Raw genomic sequence first — 18,835 nt, 5'->3', positions numbered from 1 at the left:
TATTAGTGTACCTTAAACTATATTATTACTCATAATGCATGGTACTGTATCTCATAGTCATGGGACTCCCAAGAAACATTATTCAGCTTATTTCAAATGCCAACCTTTTTACTTTACAAATTGGTAGTGTTATATTAAGTGAATGTGGTCAACTTTTTTTTTAGATAAACAATGAAATTCGTATTTAAAATTGTAATGTAATAAATTGATCCTTAAAAGATAAAAAATATAAATTTAATTTATAAAAATGTAAAAAAATGTAATAAATTAATCATGCGTTAAATTTATAAGATGATTTTATCATTAAATTATAACATTCAAGAAATAATTTGATGATAAATTATATTTTTTGATAACTAATTTAATATTAAATTATAAAATTTAGATACTAATTTATTATTAAATTATCTATAGTATAAATCTATCACGCTTTTTCCGTATTCAGAAATTAAATTATCAAAGTATTTTCACACAAATTTATTTATTTATCTTTTTTATGCACCCTCCACAAGCATACACTCAAACAATAATCAAAGGAAAATCAAAATGAATGCATTAGTAGTCTTTTTTTAATGATTTGGCCCAAAAAAGGTGCTAAGGACGCCCAGCCTCGATAGCATGACCCAACGGCATGAAAATAATTGTCACCACTTAATGATTGTTATCAGAGTAAAAGCATTTTAATAATGTAATTAAACGTTAAGGTACAACAATTTAGCTTTAGGTTTATTCTGTTAATGCACAACGTTACTCCGGACGCAAGGGGCAATTATGTAGGTGTGATGTCTTTGTCTACCGTTGTCCGTAGATTGTAACAGTCCAAACAAAACAAAACGCTCCTCGTACTCGTTTTCGTGATATTTAGCATTATTCTTGTTACTGGTGTTACAAATAGATTTGCACTATCTAAAAAATGTTCCCGTTATAGGGTCAAAATTTTTATAAAAAGCCAACGGCTACAATATCGTTCTTTCTCCGTCTCTGTTGGGAAGTAACAACAAGTTTATTGGAGCACAAAAAGATCGGCCCTCGCTGGAATTAGTTAAATTAATCCCTATCTATCTTTTGAATCTGCTTCCATTTAAGCTCTCCCCCTCCAACATTTTTCCTTGATTCTTTCCCTTGGTAAGAATCCACTCTCGATTGCTACCATTCCTAATTCAAGCTTCTTACGAGAGATTCGTTCATTGCTTTTTTCCTTTCATTTTATACGGCATACAGCACCAGAGTTTCCTTTCTGGGCATGACAATTTTTCCATAAAAATTCGTTTTTTTTTTCTCCTCTCTTTTTTTTTTTATTTGGGTCTTTTCAATCACTTTGATTGAGAGACCTTCTTCTTCTTCTTCTTCTTCTTCTTCTTCTTCTTAGTTGTATATGGGTTCCTTCCGTTAATTATAACAACTTAAGTTAGAAGGACTTGAGTTTAGGAAAAAGAAAAAAAAAATTGTTCAACCTTGAAAGATGTCGGTTTCTGAGGTTGCTGTGAGACCGATTTTGAAAAAATCGGTGCATTGGCAAGGGCGTTGCTCTGGCGAATCTATCCGGATATATCTAACCGTAGACGGTGCGTTGAGACCAATGCGTGTATTGGAGTCTGACTCCATAGCTTCGGTGAAAATGAGGATTCAAGCATGCAAAGGAATCGCAGGGAAGAAGCACAAGCTGGTCTATGGTGGCAGAGAGCTTGCCCGCAAGGATGCACTCATCAAGGATTACGGTGTCACTGCTGGCAATGTTCTTCACTTGGTTCTCCGTCTCTCTGACATGATCTTCATTGTTGTGAGGACTGCCTGTGGGAAGGAGTTTGAGTTTCAGATTGATAGACATAGAAATGTGGGGTATCTTAAGCAACGCATCAAGAAGAAGAAGGGAGAAGGTTTCATTGACCTTGAGGGTGATCAAGAGCTTTTCTGTGGTGGGGAAGAGCTCCATGACCAGAGGCTCTTCCGTGATATATGCAACACTGATGATGCTGATGGTGTCATTCATTTGGTGGTTCGAAATTCAGCAAAGGTTAATGCCAAACCAGTTCACAAGGATTTGGAGCTTTCGGTTGTTGCTGATGGCTCTGCTGAGGGAGAGAAAGAGAATCAGGTGACACCAAAGATACCACCACCTGGTTTAGATTTCTGGTTGGAACCAGTTTTTGTAAATCCTAAGGTCAGTTTTTTTCCTTTTCTTTGGGACTTGATTGGCTCCACATTCGATGGTTTGAAGAAAGGGAATAACCCTATCAGATCCTCCGAGGGCACAGGTGGGACTTACTTCATGCAAGATTCAGCAGGTATGGAGTATGTTTCAGTTTTCAAGCCCATGGATGAGGAGCCAAATGCGGTTAATAACCCTCAAGGCCTACCGGTTTCCTCTAATGGCGAAGGTTTAAAAATAGGGACAAAGGTTGGAGAAGGAGCTATGAGAGAAGTTGCAGCATATATATTAGATCATCCAAAAGCTGGGCCACGGTTGGTGACAGGTGAAGCACTAGGCTTTGCTGGGGTTCCCCCAACTGTTATGGTCCAGTGCTTACACCAAGCCTTTAACCACCCAGATGGGTTTGATTACTCCTCAAAGCATTCCAAGGTGGGGTCCCTGCAGATGTTTATGAGCAATGATGGTAACTGTGAGGACCTTGGACCAGGGGCTTTTTCTGCGGAGGAGGTGCATAAGATCACCGTGCTTGATCTAAGAATGGCTAATGCAGATAGGCATGCTGGAAATATATTGTTCAGGAAAGAGGCAGGTGGTCACACTTTGCTCATTCCCATTGATCATGGCTACTGTCTTCCAGAGAAAGTAAGCATTCCGTGTTCTTTTCTTTCTTTTCCTTGCAATTTCATTTCTCCTGCATTACAATGTGAGATTATTATGTTTGTAATAAGAAAACTGTGTCAAGTAATTTTTTTTATCAGCAAATGTTAATTTGTTAGTTTTTAAAAAAATATCAAATAGGGGATTTGATACTTCTCCCTCCTCCCTTCTCCAATTACTGGGCCAACTTTATATCTCCGGATGTCAAGTATTTGTTTTATATATTTTCAAAATTCTTATAAATCATTATCCAAAGAGATTATTTATTTACATATCTGATTAGCCCATAGAAAAAGTGGTCAAAGAGTATCAACATACGTTGTTGGGTATTGCATTGGTACAAGGTGTTGACACAATCGTTATTCTCTCTGCAGTTTGAGGATTGTACATTTGATTGGCTTTATTGGCCCCAAGCACGTCAGCCTTACTCCCCTGATACGGTTGATTATATCAAATCTCTGGATGCCGAGAAAGACATAGAGCTTCTGAAATATTTCGGGTGGGATGTCCCGGTTGAGTGTGCACGAACACTCCGAATCTCCACAATGTTATTGAAGAAAGGGGTTGAGAGAGGTCTCACTCCTTATGACATTGGAAGCATTATGTGTAGGGAAAATTTGAACAAAGAATCTGTCATCGAGGAGATTATTTGTGAAGCCCAAGAATCATTGCTACCTGGCATGGAGGAATCTGTGTTTCTTGAATCTGTCTCCCAGATCATGGATTCCCGCCTTGATAAGCTTTCAAAATAGACTCTCTTTGATTCATAGTTATATAATAACAATAATATATATTTGGATGTATTGAGTGAATACTATAGTCCATATTTGGATGGACTGCAGATTGTTTAAAATGGGGTAGCTAGGTGCGTTCTGGACATATATAGGGCTTGAAGCTCCTGCTCATCTCTCATTCATACACTTCCGTGAACTGTTATTCAGAATTGTATTGCCATGTTGAAGTTAAAAGGGTCTGAATAAGATGTATTCTACTAAGATTTTATGTATTTTAGGTTTGTGTGAAGGGTGGTTAACACAGGAGCTGGATGAATGCCTTGTGTGTATATAGTTGTAATATGTTTAGAAGCTTCACAAGAAGGGCATTTTACTCCTAAAAATATATTATTGATGCCTGCTATTTAGGCATTTTTACTCACGATCCAAGCATCCTTACTAATTCTTATTGTTATCTGTTGTTGCTTCTTATATTTTCTAAATTAGAGAAACAAATAAAAAAATTGTGATTCAAAATTTGAAATCAAGGACAACACTTCTTGACGAATGGTCATTGAACATTTTGGACCATGGATGGCCTAAATAATAATAATTGTTAATTTAATCTTAACAATAATGGGCGGTTCAGATTTATAACGACAATGTGCTAAACAATTTTGTTTGTGCGTATAATATATGAAAATTGCAGGTGTAATATTAGTTTTCAGTGTAGGCACCATCTCTCCTTAAGCAGGACCACTAACGGCTAGCCATGTGGTGTGGTGCAAGAATAACTGAACTTCAACAAGTTCAAGAGAAGGAAACCAATACACCAACGTTGGTGCAGAGAACCTACACATACACTACACTGCATTGAGAACCAAAATCAGACCACCAGTGTTGCATAGGGCGGAAGGCACGACAGGGAATTTTGTTTTTTTTTTGTTAGACACAACAAGGAAACTTTATGTAGTGGCCGATGGCAAACCGTTAAAATACCAAGTAAATATTTACCCAAAATACTACTAATAGATCATTAAGATAAAAAAATAAAAAAAAACCTTCTCAACCTGTCAAATTCTAAATTGTGGGACCACTTGTAATAAAATCCCAAGATCAAATATATCAATCACCCTAAGATCTAAATTGGCCAGTACATATATAAATCAAATGAGCCGTCCAACAAACTAGATTGGAATCAAGTAATCAATAATAATAATCAATTCATATTCATCCTCACAAGAGGGCGAGAGTTTTTTACCTCAATCAACAGAGACTCTCACAAAAAAAAACAAGTGATAGGATGGACCCAGACCCATAAATTATAAGGATTGAACCCAAAGGTCCGTAAAATTGAAAAATTCTCACTCTAGCTTATAAACTATAGTAATTTTTAGAGATTAATGTAAATTTTGTTAAGAAAATAAAGGGTTCAGTGTCCACTCCAAGACAAAAAATTACAGGTAAAGAGAATTGGATTGAAGGCAAAAAAACAAATAATCAAAGTTTTAGCTATGGTCCTACCCATCTCTTGAGACACTGCCAGTCCATGTGCCCGTGGGCGTGGGTTATGTTTCACTTTGCCACATCAATCCATCCATCCTCACACTCCAACACCGAGCGAGCCATGGCGAAGCCCGAGAACCGCACTAACTTAGCTTCGTGTTTCGTGGCCACCGTTTTCTTGATCTTCCTTCTCATTGTGGTCTTCATCGTTTACTTCACTGTGTTCAAGCCGCAGTACCCCAAAATCGCCGTGAGCGCCATCCAGATCCCTTCCTTCTCCGCCACTAACGGCACCGTCAACTTCACCTTCTCCCAGTACGCCTCCGTTAGGAACCCTAACCGAGGCACCTTCTCCCACTACGACAGCTCGCTCCAGCTTCTCTACTACGGCAGACAGGTCGGCTTCATGTTCGTTCCGGCCGGAAAGATCGCCGCCGGCAGGACTCAGTACATGGCCGCCACCTTCACCGTTCAGTCCTTTCCCTTGGGCCTGGGGCCCACCTCCGTGGATGGGCCTAGTAGTGTGGGGCCCACGATGGAGATGGAGTCGAGGATAGAGATGGCGGGGCGCGTGAGAGTGTTACACCTTTTCAGTCATCACGTGGAGGCCAAAGCTCAATGCAGGGTCGCCATCGCCATCAACGATGGATCGGTGTTAGGTTTTCGGTGCTAATTTAGCAGTAATTCTTTCTTTCTTTCACCTTTCCATTTTGTAACTGTAAACTACTACTACTACTGTAACAGTACTTTTCATCAAGGGTTACCAAATTAGCGTTAGGAGCTAAATTCAGCATCCAAAATCCAATATATTGTAGCAGGAACTATCTATCTAAATGATAATAAATTGTCTTTCAAAATTATGAAAATAGTATAAGGGATTATCTTCCTTCAATATAAGTTGAAGGTCACTTAAAGGATGGTAAATGTCTTGTTTTTTTTTTTGGAAAAAAAAGATAGAGATAACTGTATATATTATGGTGTCAATTATTTGATATTTAAATAACGAAATTACTACAAAGTTACAAGCCAACTAAGAAAGTGAATAGGAACTATTGGTTTAAAAGGAAAAGGAGGATGTTTTTTTGCCTTTTGTGAGCTTAAGCCAACACGGATGCAGATGCACGTTCGATAGTATACTTTTTTTAACAAATTAGTTTACCTTTTTATTTTGTATTTCTTATACAAAACCTTTTTCATTTGTAAAATCTATACAAAGTTCCATTTATTTTTTACACATTATAGAAATCTCATTCTATTTTATAAATGCATTATAATTAAATCTCTTGTAAATGATAAAACTTTTAAAATATTTCCCTAAAAATCTTTTAAAATATAATTAGAATCACACAAGTGACATGATTTTTTTTAAAGATCACATACATCTTTCATGCAAGATAATTTTGTTTAAATCAAGTAGAAATTTATTATGGATAATAAAGATATACATCTGAATATTTAATATAATTATATATTCAAATGTTAAACACAAGATCATTAAATTGGAACAATTCTTTACCAATTGATTTATATGTTTGGTGATAGAGATATGTACACTTGTACACAGAGCAATAGGGGTAATTGTGCCCACAAAATAATTTTTTATTTTAATATATTAAATAATTATTTTTTGCTTTCATAAAAAAATAGGTATTGTGTCCATAAAATAATCTTTTCAAGAAAATGAATGTAAGAAATTATAAAAGATTTAAATTATTACTGTATTAATGTAGTATAGACATAAATCTTGTGATTAAATATTTATAATTATCGTCAACAATAAAGCAGCATATTTTTTTAAGGACGACAAAGTTGCGAAGTATGATGACAAAGTTGCGAAGTATGATATGGCATTGGCAGGTAAACAAATGGAATACTGAGCTTCATGAGAATAATGTTAATTGCTAGCAACTGAAATCCTCTTTGTATAAACTTTTTTATAAGCACTCGCAGGGAAAAGAAGAAAATAAGAAAGTAAAATGAATTGAGTTTATTCCTTTAAGAATCAACTTATGAACGAAGTTCTTTCATTTAACTTGATCATCAAAGTTCAGAACTGATAGCTGTTGAGAATGGTCTCAATCCAGCTTTGGCGTTGGGCTTGAGTTATTATTTGTGAATAATATGCTCTCGAAGTGATGAATTTGTTACAGGAAAAAATGTCATGACTATGCTCTTGACATCACTTAGGTTTTGAACCTTGTGAGGAGTTTCACAAAGTTACCGTTACCTATGGTTCATCGGGAAGCAAATGATTCAGCTAATTTTCCGGCTAAGCTCGGTGTAGGTACGCAAAGTTCCTTTTGGAACATTGGATTGTTCCTCCTAATGGTCTGCTTTAGTTTCTGTTAATGAGGGATTGGACACTCTTTATTTGCATTCCTAGAGTTGATTGATCTCTTCTTTCCTCATGTACCAAAAAAAAATCTATTATCTCCATCAATATAAAAGTGACAACAGCATTTATAACATGAACTGTTCATTTACAAAATTAACTTCACATGGAAAACCAGATACAGCATAATTCAAGTCAATATACAATTATACATCCACCAACATAATATCAGTGTGTTTGGATTAACAGTGAGTACCCAAAAATCACGCAAAATACATGAAAATCTGAAAGCAACAATGAGTTGTTTTGCTTTCAATGGGAAAAAAAAAAATCAATCCAACCTTATTGTGCTAGTATTCCAGACACACACTACAACAACTACAAGAATTATTAGTATCGGTAGAGCTTGGATTCTAGGCGTAAGTCAGGTTTCCACCATTGGTGAATCCCATGAGCTTCTTTGAAATCCTTTGAAGGAGTATGATTAACTGTCAGAGAAGCTGAAGGAATGAGGTGCAGGGGTTCATCAGATTCCTTCCCCAACACACCCATCAGTAGACAATTAAGGGAAGTTTGAGTGGCTAACTTTTCAATGTTTCCTGCACCAATCTCCTCCATTTTTCTTCTGTGCTCAAAGTATCCAACATACTCAGAGCAGATATGGTCAGATGGATTCACAAATAAGGATGGAACCCAGGCAGACAAAGCAGCAAATGGATCAAAGGACAAACTCTTCTTCTGCTTATCCTTCATAGCAATGGCAAGTCCAGCTGTTACTACACTGCCAGCAAATCTAAGCCCATGTTTCAATTTTTTGTCCTTAATTCTCTCAATAGGAGCAGATACATATGGAGGGTTGAAGAGAAAAGACTCAATAAATATGCCAGTCTTGGCCATGGTTTTCCCGGTTAGCATTGCCATTGCTGATCCTAGCGAGTGGCCAGCTAACCAGATATTGGAAGCACCCACAGTAGCCACCATGTTTCGAACAGCTTGGATGGCTATCTCAGCACGTGAAGTTTGATGAAGCCCATTTCGCACAAAATGGATACCCAACTTGATATCACGGGAAACTGAGTCTGCCTTGGTTATAGTCCCTCGGAAGGCAATTACATAACGTGGACTTCTATGTAAGGTGTCATTGCACATAGATGATGGAGGCTTGAACTCATAAATAGCACCAAAGATGGAAGAATCAACATCATCGACAAGCGAACAAAACAACTTAAAGTGGAAGAACGCCCACCAAGGCAGTGCAAGAGCATCAGGACCTTCACGCCGTTCTTGCCTGTCCTTCTCTAGAACATAAACACCTTGGACCAAACTAGCAGCAACCGACTTTCGATGATATGCATTATCCCTGGATACAATCGAATCTTGTATCAACTATTAACAAAATTCCAACAGCCAAAAAAAAAAACACAGATGCAACTTTTAGGATTCGAAATCTACTTAATCAAGTCAACTAATATTGCAATATTGAAGCTTTATGGCCAAAAAGAAGAATAATCTAACTATACTAGGTCTTTGATAAACTGAGTACTGTATAAAATCTCCAGAGAAGATAAATAGTTCTCAGAAGACATTAGATTTGCTGGTATCTTGATGTAAACATGCTATTATGAACAATACTGCACTGAATATCAAGGCACATTAGACATAATGAAGAATTGCTACAAATCCACAACATACAGTGAAGAAATGATATTATTTAAGTACAAAATGAAAAAAGAGGAAGATTTGTTTGATAGATCTTACCAGTCAACATAAGTTAAATGTAAGGGTCCAGAGAGGTCAAAACATTCCCTCTCAGAAGCCATTACACTTCTCACTTCCCCGCCTTCCTTCCTTCTTAGTATCTGCACAAATTGCCAGAGGTCAAAAAGGGAAAGAAGTTGGATCAGTAGTCAATGAAATCTCCGGTTATCTCCCAAACGTTCTGATGGTTTCAAACTTTCAATTATCAACAAATAACACAAGTCAACAACTGAAAAACCACTGTCATTCACAACGCAATCTATGGCATGTACCACATACATAAGCTGCAAAAGAAATGAAGATATAACAAGAAAAAGCGGAGATCTGACCATAACAAGGTTTTGGCACTCAAACCACACTCTTGTGAAGCAAAATATCTACTCCTGCTCAATTAGAATTCAGCGCAAAAAAAAAACCCATCTTGTCTTGTAATCTTATAGCAATGCACATTCAGCATTCACTTTTCCACAATTAGATTAAAATTATATTCACGAAATTGAGATTCACCTTGCATGTGCAAAAGGGCAAAACAAATAAAAATTGAATGATAAAAAATAGAATGTAGGAATAAAAAGGAGAGAAAAAATGTGTGAACCTTGAAGATGTGAAAATCAGAGAAGAGATCCCAAAAAAGAGATTAATAAGAATGGAAATGAAATTGAAAGGGGCCCCTGACCTTAAAGTCGAAGTGGATGATTGATATTAGGTGGAAGTTGCAAAAAAAAACGTCACTGTTTCGATCACTGAGGTTGCTTTCTGATGCGAAACCATAATCCAATCAATACCACGGCATCTCTTATTGCACAACAACACTAAACAAGTACAGATACCTCTTTTCTTTTCTTTTTTAAGCGACCTCTTTTTAATGTATTTTTATCTTTATTATATTAATAAAAGTAAGGAAGTCATGAAGGAAATTCTTATACGCGTGAAAACTTTAGATAATTTATATTTAGATGATTTCTTATTTGAAAAATAAGAAATCAAGGAAAGGTGGAAGGTGTATTTCCACAACTTATTTAATGATGGATATGGATATGACTCTAGCAGTCTCGACACAAGAGAAGAGGACCGGAACTATAAATATTATCGTCGGATTCAAAAACAGGAAGTAAAGGAAGCGTTGAAAAGAATGAGTAACGGTAAGGCGGTGGGGCCAGACAACATACCTATTGAAGTGTGGAAAACTCTTGGAGATAGAGGTCTTGAGTGGCTCACCAAACTCTTTAATGAAATTATGAGGTCAAAACGCATGCCGGAGGAATGGAGGAGAAGCACGATAGTGCCAATCTATAAGAACAAGGGGGATATACAAAATTGTGCAAATTATAGGGGAATCAAGCTCATGAGTCATACCATGAAATTATGGGAAAGAGTGATCGAACGGAGATTAAGAAAAGAGACTCAAGTTACTGAGAATCAATTTGGTTTCATGCCGGGAAGGTCGACCATGGAAGCGATCTATTTATTACGGCGGGTGATGGAGCAATATCGCATGGACCAACAAGACTTGCACTTGATTTTTATTGACTTGGAGAAAGCGTATGATAGAGTGCCTAGAGAGATTTTGTGGAAAGCTCTAGAGAAGAAAGGGGTTAGGGTTGCATATATTCGAGTTATCCAAGATATGTATGATAGGGTATCGACTAGTGTTAGGACACAAGGTGGAGAGTCAGACGATTTTCCCATCACAATTGGTTTGCATCAAGGGTCAACCCTTAGCCCCTACCTTTTTACCTTAATTCTGGATGTCCTCACGGAACAAATCCAAGAGATAGCGCCGAGATGCATGCTTTTTGCAGATGACATAGTCCTCCTTGGAGAGTCGAGGGAGGAGTTGAATGAGAGGTTGGAAACTTGGAGACGAGCTCTAGAAACACATGGCTTTCGCCTAAGCAGAAGCAAATCGGAGTATATGGAATGTAAGTTCAACAAAAGTAGGAGGGTATCTAACTCAGAGGTGAAAATAGGAGACCATATTATCCCTTAAGTCACACGGTTTAAATATCTTGGGTCTGTAATACAGGATGATGGAGAAATTGAAGGGGATGTGAATCATCGCATTCAAGCAGGATGGATGAAATGGAGAAAAGCATCGGGGGTGTTATGTGATGCAAAGGTACAGATCAAGCTAAAGGGAAAGTTTTATCGGACTACGGTAAGACCGGCGATTTTGTACGGAACAGAATGTTGGGCGGTCAAGAGCCAGCATGAGACTAAAGTAGGTGTAGCGGAGATGAGGATGTTGCGGTGGATGTGTGGTAAGACTCGACAGGATAAAATTAGAAACGGAGCTATTAGAGAGAGAGTTGGAGTAGCGCCTATTGTAGAGAAGATGGTGGAAAATAGACTTAGGTGGTTTGTGCATGTAGAGAGAAGACCGGTAGACTCTGTAGTGAGGAGAGTAGACCAGATGGAGAGAAGGCAAACAATTCGAGGTATAGGAAGACCCAAAAAGACTATAAGAGAGGTTATCAAGAAGGATCTCGAACTTAATGATTTGGATAAAAGTATGGTACTTGATAGAACATTATGACGGAAGTTGATCCATGTAGCCAACCCCACCCAGTGGGATAAGGCGTTGTTGTTGTTGTTGTTGATTTCTTATTTGAAAAATAAATAAGTCTTGGAAGAAATCTAATACATTTGAGCGGAAATTTTTTGTTATATTAATAAAAGTAAGAAGTCTCGAAGGAAATTCTTTTACATTTAAGCCGGAATCTTTATCTTTATACTAATAAGTAAATAAGTCTGGAAGGAAATCCTTATACATTGATCGAATCGAATAAGGAAAGTTTGGGTGAATACTTGAAACACATTAATTTAATGCTTAAATTAAATTGTTCTATGCTGCTGTTTCGCGAGAAACATTTTTTGAAACGAGTGAAAAGTTGGGACAGAATTACAAAAATGAAATATCTACACAAAAGGCATGAAGACACTCAAATTATCTCACCAAAAACCCTCTCTCCCTTTTTTTCCCTTCAACAACCAGACTGACTTGTAAAGATGACAATGACAGTATGCGTTTTACAATACAAAAAAGCCCAACAAAAATAGGAGAGAGAGAGAGATTTCTCAATCAATATTAACAATAACGCAATGTAGCATACACATCTATATCATATCTACTTAGACCATGCAACTGCATCGATCTCAGCTTGTGCACTCCGGTATAACTCAAGCCTCTTTGAGAGGGCACTTCGCCTTTCCATGATTGCAGGATCCTCATTCAGCAATGAGGACAGACGCTTGGGCTGCAAAGACGATTTATGCAGACTATCAGTGTTTAATTTATCAGGAAAATACATAAACTAAATGACAAAACAGCCAAAATATAAAAATAAACGTTAATAATAATAAATGAATAGCCAAAAGCATACATTATAAAACAAGGGAACACAGGTTATTTCGCACCTCAATTTTGCCTAGCTCAGTGAAAAAGTGATCTAGTAGGCCTCGTTTCGCTTCCCTCACTTGACAATAGACAATTGACTTGGGAATTGAATGCCGCAGACTTGCACAGACCATATTGACATAAGACAGAACATTGGTTCCTGTTTATACATACCAATACTGTTAGTAGTTATTACAGACTTAGGTTAAACTATAAGGGAGAGCATGATATCTCTCAGTCCAAGTAAGAAAATGAATTTTGTAAAACTTACCAATTCTCCTAAGATATGAATCATTATATCTATCAAAAATTGAATGTGTAGGATTGCCACCCTTATCAACATCTTGAGGAAGCTTCCGAAAGTAATCAACCGTCAAATAGCCACACTCCATATCAACTAGTTGTAGCGTTGCTCTTTTGCTTTCCTCCCTCATTTTTTCTAGCGAATCAATGGCAGCATTCCCAACCTCAACACGCAGACCAGGATATTGCTTCAAGTCCTGCGAGTTAACCAGACCAACAACATATATGTGTATCAGCTATGGAAGTGGGATGATAATGCCAAAAAACTTAGGATTAAAAAGGATTGAAGAAGGAGATTACTGCTCCAAGTGCGTGAAAACTAAAATTCAATAAATTCCAAATTGTCATAGTTTAATAAGAAAAGTTCAATAAATCATTTTTTTAGTCTCTACACAAGCATTCTTTTTGTTTTAATCCTTATACCTCCATTTTGTAGGAGTTTTACACCACCAAGAATATAGGAACTAAAATGTAGAATTTGTAGGTATATAAAAATATATCAAAATAAAAAATTGCTCGTATAATGTAGAATTTGAGGTATAGAGACAAAGATGAGACAAAGTATAGGGACCCTGGCAGTCAGTCCACAAGACCCATATAAAATCTTTCTAACAAAAGAAAGCATGTTCTTTGTCCCAGGAAAACTTGGACTATACATCAAATTGGTTTTTATTCTTAAAAAAAATTATGGCAATGTATTTAGAAGTGTTTTCCTATTGCATGAGAGGTGGAGCTAATAATTAGTCTTTGATCAAAGAATTAAACCTTGGCATCTCTCTAATTTCAGCGCATTACAAAGTTCACAAATACAGAGGTTACAGATTTTATTTCCTAGACAGCATCTAGGCCCACAACCATGCATATTTTATTTCCTTGAGCAAACAAAACTGAATATTTTTCAACATTAAAATTAAAGACGCTGGCTGCAAGGAGGACCAAACCTATTAAACTTAAAACATAGCAGCACAACAGAAACACCAAATTTCAGTATGGAGAGGAACATACCAGAGTCTCGCTAATAGCTTTGTGAACTAGGTCCTTTAATAGGGAATGAACCTGGTAACACAATTCAAAATGACATTAATAAATAAGAAAAATGAGATCAGCAAAGATGAAAAGTTGCACAAGTAAATAAATAAACTACAACAGTATTAAATACATGATAAATAAAAATGCCAACTTTGAAAATTTGTAAATTTTTACTGTAAAGGCTGCTTCTGGGAATATTGAGGCTAAGGTTTTTTAATCAAGGAGGCCAATTTATCAAATTTTCCACATGTAATTTCTATCACACATGATCTCAAAAAATGTTTTTGGGAACAAATAAATTTACACAGAGATGAGTGATGATCAATGGCAAACTTCCAATTTGTATTTATTATTATTATTATATGGAAACCATTTCTTTACAGTGAATGATGATCCAATATACAAGTTTCAAAAATATTTCTGACTGGAGATCAAAACTGAAAGAGGTACACCGTACACATAATTGTGAATGTTAAATAACAATAATTAAATAGTACTTAAGAAAATTTTAGTGTGTCAATTGCAAAAGGGAAATGTGCATCAGGGCCATTAAAAAATGTGCTTGTTAACAATAATTTTCATTCACTGATCTCCAATTTACACATACCACATCAACAGCTGCCTCAGCTGGACCCCTGACAGTAGTTAGAGAAGATTCAATGAGGCGACGATATCCTTGTTCGGGAGCTATTAGATGAGGTTGATACCCATCAGCTTCCGTGATAAGTTTCCTTATATTTTCCATCGAAAGCTGCTTATCAAACTGCAGCCTTTTTAAAGCAGCAGGCAGCTGATTGTCAAAGACATTATAAATTTTATCACCTCCAGGTCGCCTATAGGGGATAAGCAAATTATTGTAGTTAGTTTTAGAAAATGAATGAAGCACGTGGATAATTAAGAAACAAGAACGATAAGGGCACTGAATTATTTTAAAATAAAAGCACAAAAAGATAATACATACACGCCATCAAGATGTTCTTTGAATATATGATCAAATGAGCGGCATATTTCCATGACTGCATACAGCTTTCCCTGCATGTGTTTGCAATCAATCATATGAAAATTCAAATATAGAATGCTATATTAAGATCCCTGAAATTGGAGTGCTATAGGATACCACTATCTTTCAATAACCGTAGCTTAATTCAGTTCACCAGAATCAATGGATGAATAGTTGGAAACTTGGAATGGACTTCATTCATCAAAGACACAAGGACGAAGGATGGAAATACAGGGCCTTTTTCAACAGTGGACCACATAAATAATCAAGAGTTTTTGGAAATTTATAATTCAAATCGGTTGAGCTATGAAGAGCAAAATTACCCCATCATCAGCTGCAACAGGCTTTCCCAGACGACTCAGTTCAGCTTCAAGTTCAGCAATTGTTTTACTGATAAGAGATTGGATACCAGGAATTTTGGACTTGATTACTGCCTCCAAATGCTGAGATATAAAGCATTATGATTTAGTCTTAGAAACAAGTAAAATCAAATGTTCCAAGCAGTAGTATTATTAATAATAATGTAAAATAAAAAAAATAATATATTTCATTCAATTAATGCTCTATAAGGATAAATTGTTATTTTTGTACCTTCGAAAGCATCTTTGCTAGATGCTCAGAACCCATTCTGTGAGCAAGGTGCTTATATTCAGGGGTATTAGAAAAATATTCATGTTCTCTACGCCTAGCAGCAATCATGTCAACATTCTTGTTAATATCTGCTTGTGATCTATTGACAACACCGATCCACGGATACTTTAATCTATAAGCTCTCCCCTCCAACATCTGAAGAAATTATATATGTAATAGGGATCAGTACTGAATCAAGTAGCTAGTTTTGCACTTGTGAAAATAAAAATGTGCCTGTTCTTCAGGTTTATGTCACAAATTAGAAATGAGGTAATGGTAATATTAACTCCAGCAGAAAGAATGTTTTAAAACACAAGAAATCTTTGGCAGTATAAACTTTATCCACCTTCCTTATCAATAATTTAATATGATACATTGTCGTTGTATAACTACAAAATGATCAACTTACTTCAACAGCATCAGTACCCTTGTCCATAAGATCAATCTTTGTCAAGACTCCAAATGTTCTTTCCCCTTAAAATTAAAATCAATAATGATAGAATTAGAACATCGATAGAGTATTTGCTTCAAGCTGTTCAAATCAATTGAATTGCTCATCCATTTGAATCTTGGTCAAATGTACATTTTCTAACTCATTGATTCTTGGGAACCCAAATGAACCATTAAAATTGCAGAACAACCAGTAATCAAGATTACAGAAAATAGAATATGAAATTACCAGTGGGATCCACTTCACGGGATATTTTAATTGCATCAGATGTTGCAAGATCTTGATTGGCAGGCGTAATAGCCAAAATTATACAGTTTGGCTGCAGATTAACATCAAATTTAGTAAACCACATAATATTTTACCAAACGTTGAAATCAATTTAAGAATGTCCCTTAGGTGTTGAGAAACCAATGAAGATCAAGAAAATTAAATATGGCTAGGTTTTTGCACAATCAGCCAACTTAGCAAGATCAATTTTCTAGGAATGTAAATTGTATTTAGAAAAGCTATATTAGATAAGTTGTAGCAGGGAGGCAAATGTAATATGGTGTCCTGCAAATTTTGTTCCATGAGTTTCCTATTACCTTCTCAATGTAGGAGCGAACCATATTCTCAATATCTTGGACAATACTATCTGGTTGCCCCTCTGTATTTTAAAAAACCATCTGTTAGCATGTCACTATCCAATCTCCATAATAAAAGTCTAACCATTCCCATAGGGTTGTTACAAAACCAAGGACCAAAAAGACACATCCAATTCGTTGCTTACCTACAGCTACCTTTGTAAGGCCAGGGAGATCAATGAGTGTCAAGTTAACAACTGCAAATGTCCAAGGAGTCATAGTAAGATGAAAATTAACAAATAATCCGTGCCACAACTTTACATATAATTCTTTCTAGGTGACATATTTATGTAACATACCATTCGGAGAATATATGCTAAGATGAATTGGAACACTTGAAATCTGTCTTGTTCGTCCAGTCTCTCTATCGGTTTCATCTTGAATCTCTTTTCTCACAGCAGCTGCGCAATGACATTATTATCAATATTAACAAAAATCAAAAAAAGTTTCACATTGTAAATGAAACAATCATTCAGAAAAAAAAAAAGGAACACCAAAAGTAACAAGTAATAATCAGCAATGACAAATAAATAAAAGTTAGAGCCTGGTTCAGTACCAAAATCGGTGAACCTTTTCCTGGGGAGGTGTAGAAATTCAGCATACTCTCTGCCACCCTCATCAATCTTGTGAAGCTGCAAAACAAGGGGTCTCCGAGTAACAATCCCTGCAAGTGTGTTGCATGCACCACATCACATGAGTAATGCAACTAATTAGAGTTTAAAAGGGCGAGTGTAGTTGTTAGTAGCATAATTACCTGATCCACGAGGTAAGAAATCCTTGCCAACAACACTTTCCAACACCGAGGACTTTCCAGAGCTCTAAAAAAAATAAGGAAGTGAAAAACGTTCTCAGAACAAAAGCCGTTAGCTGAGAAATAGAAAAAAAAAACGGTGAGAATTGAAGTGAAAGTTTGAAAACCTGGCCACCGACGACGGCGATAGCAGGGAGAGAGTCCCAGAGAGTTGGTAAGGCACTTGCTTCGCCGTGGTCACCCAAAGCGGTGCAAGCCCTCTGGATTTTGTTCACCAAAGAAATTAGGTTCTCCATTCACAGATTTAATTGTGAATTTGTTTTTTGTGTGGTTCTGTTTTTCTTTCGTTTAGTGCGCGGAATGAATTTGTGTTGGAAGGACGAGCTACTCAGTATATAGCTTGACTCAAGTCTTCAACTCGCGAGTTTTTCGTTTTCTTTCACCTTTTCTCACGAGTCATGGCAAGGTTTTGCATTATGACATCTATTGACCGTTACAACTTACAACTTACAACATTCTCTTAAGTTAATTGTTAGTGAACGCTAATTAATAAAACAAAAAATATATCTTTGGAATTTGGATTTTTGGTCGTGTTTATTATTTAGTAGACCTCATCTATTAAATTTATGCTACCACGCTTGGTTTAATTGTTTGTATTTTGTTAACATTTATGTTGAACTTGGATATAACATCTTATGAGTTAATAAATTATCAGCAAATTTCTGTAAAAAATAATAATAATATCAGCAAATTATGATACAAGTGTGACGAATTTTTATCTTAGCAACTAAAAATTACTATTTCATTTGATTGTTTTTTATTATTTTGATCATTAGTACCTTCCCGTTTTCAAATTTAAATGCTCATGCGATGATTGCCTAATTTGAATTGTGCTGTTGTGTGGTGGGGCTCATTTGATTCTGCGTGCGTATTGCTCCACCGCCTTACCGGTAATTGTACCGTTGGAGTTTAAGAAATGTGGTCTCAATTGCAACTTCATTTGCCTTGCATTAATTTTACACATTTTTAGAGAAAAAAAAACTTTTTCATGAAAAAATTACAACAAACAACCTCTAAATTTAGATAGATAATAAATGTTTTTATTTTAGTTTAAAAAAAAAAAAAGAACACTATGACTTCAATAGTATTTGTACATCCTAACTCATTAAAGATAAGGTGAAATTGGCTTTTCCACCTCGCAAACCTTGAAAGTTTTGAAGAATTACTTCTAATTCTAAATCATCCAAAAATAGAATCACACATTAAAATACTTTAACTACACACAATTTTAGAGAATAAAATACCATACTAATAATAAATATGTAAGTGTTATTTAATTATAAATACACGATCAATATACTATAACTTTTATCAGAAAAAAATAAACTGCAACTTTGTTATAATCCACTATTTTATTTTCTAAATATCGAACTGATTTTACCTTTACTGACAAAGCTCCTAACTCCCCAAGTCATAGTCCATTTGTCCTGGTTTTCAACTTCAAATAAAATATTGGTAATACCTAACTAGCAG

General features: G+C 35.9%; 4 protein-coding genes across 7 annotated transcripts; 2 read left to right on the top strand and 2 right to left on the bottom strand.

Moving 5' to 3' along the window:
• Positions 1–800: 800 nt before the first annotated feature.
• On the top strand, positions 801–3,903 carry LOC100787492 (phosphatidylinositol 4-kinase gamma 2). Its single transcript, XM_003516674.5, has 2 exons — positions 801–2,794; positions 3,184–3,903. Exons 1-2 carry the CDS (start codon positions 1,463–1,465, stop codon positions 3,559–3,561), a joined length of 1,710 nt encoding a protein of 569 aa, XP_003516722.1. The 5' UTR covers positions 801–1,462; the 3' UTR covers positions 3,562–3,903.
• Positions 3,904–4,653: 750 nt separating this feature from the next.
• On the top strand, positions 4,654–5,894 carry LOC100820289 (uncharacterized). Its single transcript, XM_003517466.5, has one exon. It carries the CDS (start codon positions 5,072–5,074, stop codon positions 5,699–5,701), a length of 630 nt encoding a protein of 209 aa, XP_003517514.3. The 5' UTR covers positions 4,654–5,071; the 3' UTR covers positions 5,702–5,894.
• A 1,576-nt stretch (positions 5,895–7,470) lies between these two features.
• Positions 7,471–9,955, bottom strand: LOC100786952 (GDSL esterase/lipase At4g10955). Of its 4 annotated transcripts, none has more exons than XM_006573749.3 (3): positions 9,795–9,955; positions 9,119–9,219; positions 7,471–8,720 (listed from the first exon to the last, which is right to left on the bottom strand). In XM_006573749.3, exons 2-3 carry the CDS (start codon positions 9,178–9,180, stop codon positions 7,751–7,753), a joined length of 1,032 nt encoding a protein of 343 aa, XP_006573812.1. In that variant the 5' UTR covers positions 9,181–9,219; positions 9,795–9,955; the 3' UTR covers positions 7,471–7,750. The 4 variants fall into 4 exon arrangements, with proteins under 4 accessions (XP_006573812.1, XP_006573814.1, XP_014632659.1 ...); XM_006573751.3 differs by lacking the exon at positions 9,795–9,955 and adding an exon at positions 9,714–9,768; XM_014777173.3 differs by lacking the exon at positions 9,795–9,955 and adding an exon at positions 9,626–9,729.
• Positions 9,956–12,065: 2,110 nt separating this feature from the next.
• LOC100819043 (dynamin-related protein 5A) lies at positions 12,066–17,768 on the bottom strand. The gene is made up of 16 exons (XM_003517463.5): positions 17,470–17,768; positions 17,306–17,369; positions 17,108–17,215; positions 16,851–16,952; positions 16,698–16,748; positions 16,513–16,574; positions 16,157–16,247; positions 15,887–15,951; positions 15,439–15,633; positions 15,171–15,290; positions 14,809–14,879; positions 14,455–14,680; positions 13,824–13,874; positions 12,787–13,015; positions 12,536–12,675; positions 12,066–12,375 (listed from the first exon to the last, which is right to left on the bottom strand). The coding sequence occupies exons 1-16, from the start codon at positions 17,596–17,598 to the stop codon at positions 12,247–12,249; spliced, it is 1,833 nt and encodes a 610-aa protein (XP_003517511.1). The 5' UTR covers positions 17,599–17,768; the 3' UTR covers positions 12,066–12,246.
• Between the last annotated feature and the right edge of the window lie 1,067 nt (positions 17,769–18,835).

The sequence above is a fragment of the Glycine max genome, chromosome 1 (genome assembly GCF_000004515.6).
Source record: "Glycine max cultivar Williams 82 chromosome 1, Glycine_max_v4.0, whole genome shotgun sequence".
NCBI classification, from domain to species: Eukaryota; Viridiplantae; Streptophyta; class Magnoliopsida; order Fabales; family Fabaceae; genus Glycine; species Glycine max.
This window is presented reverse-complemented; position numbering and strand designations above follow the sequence as displayed.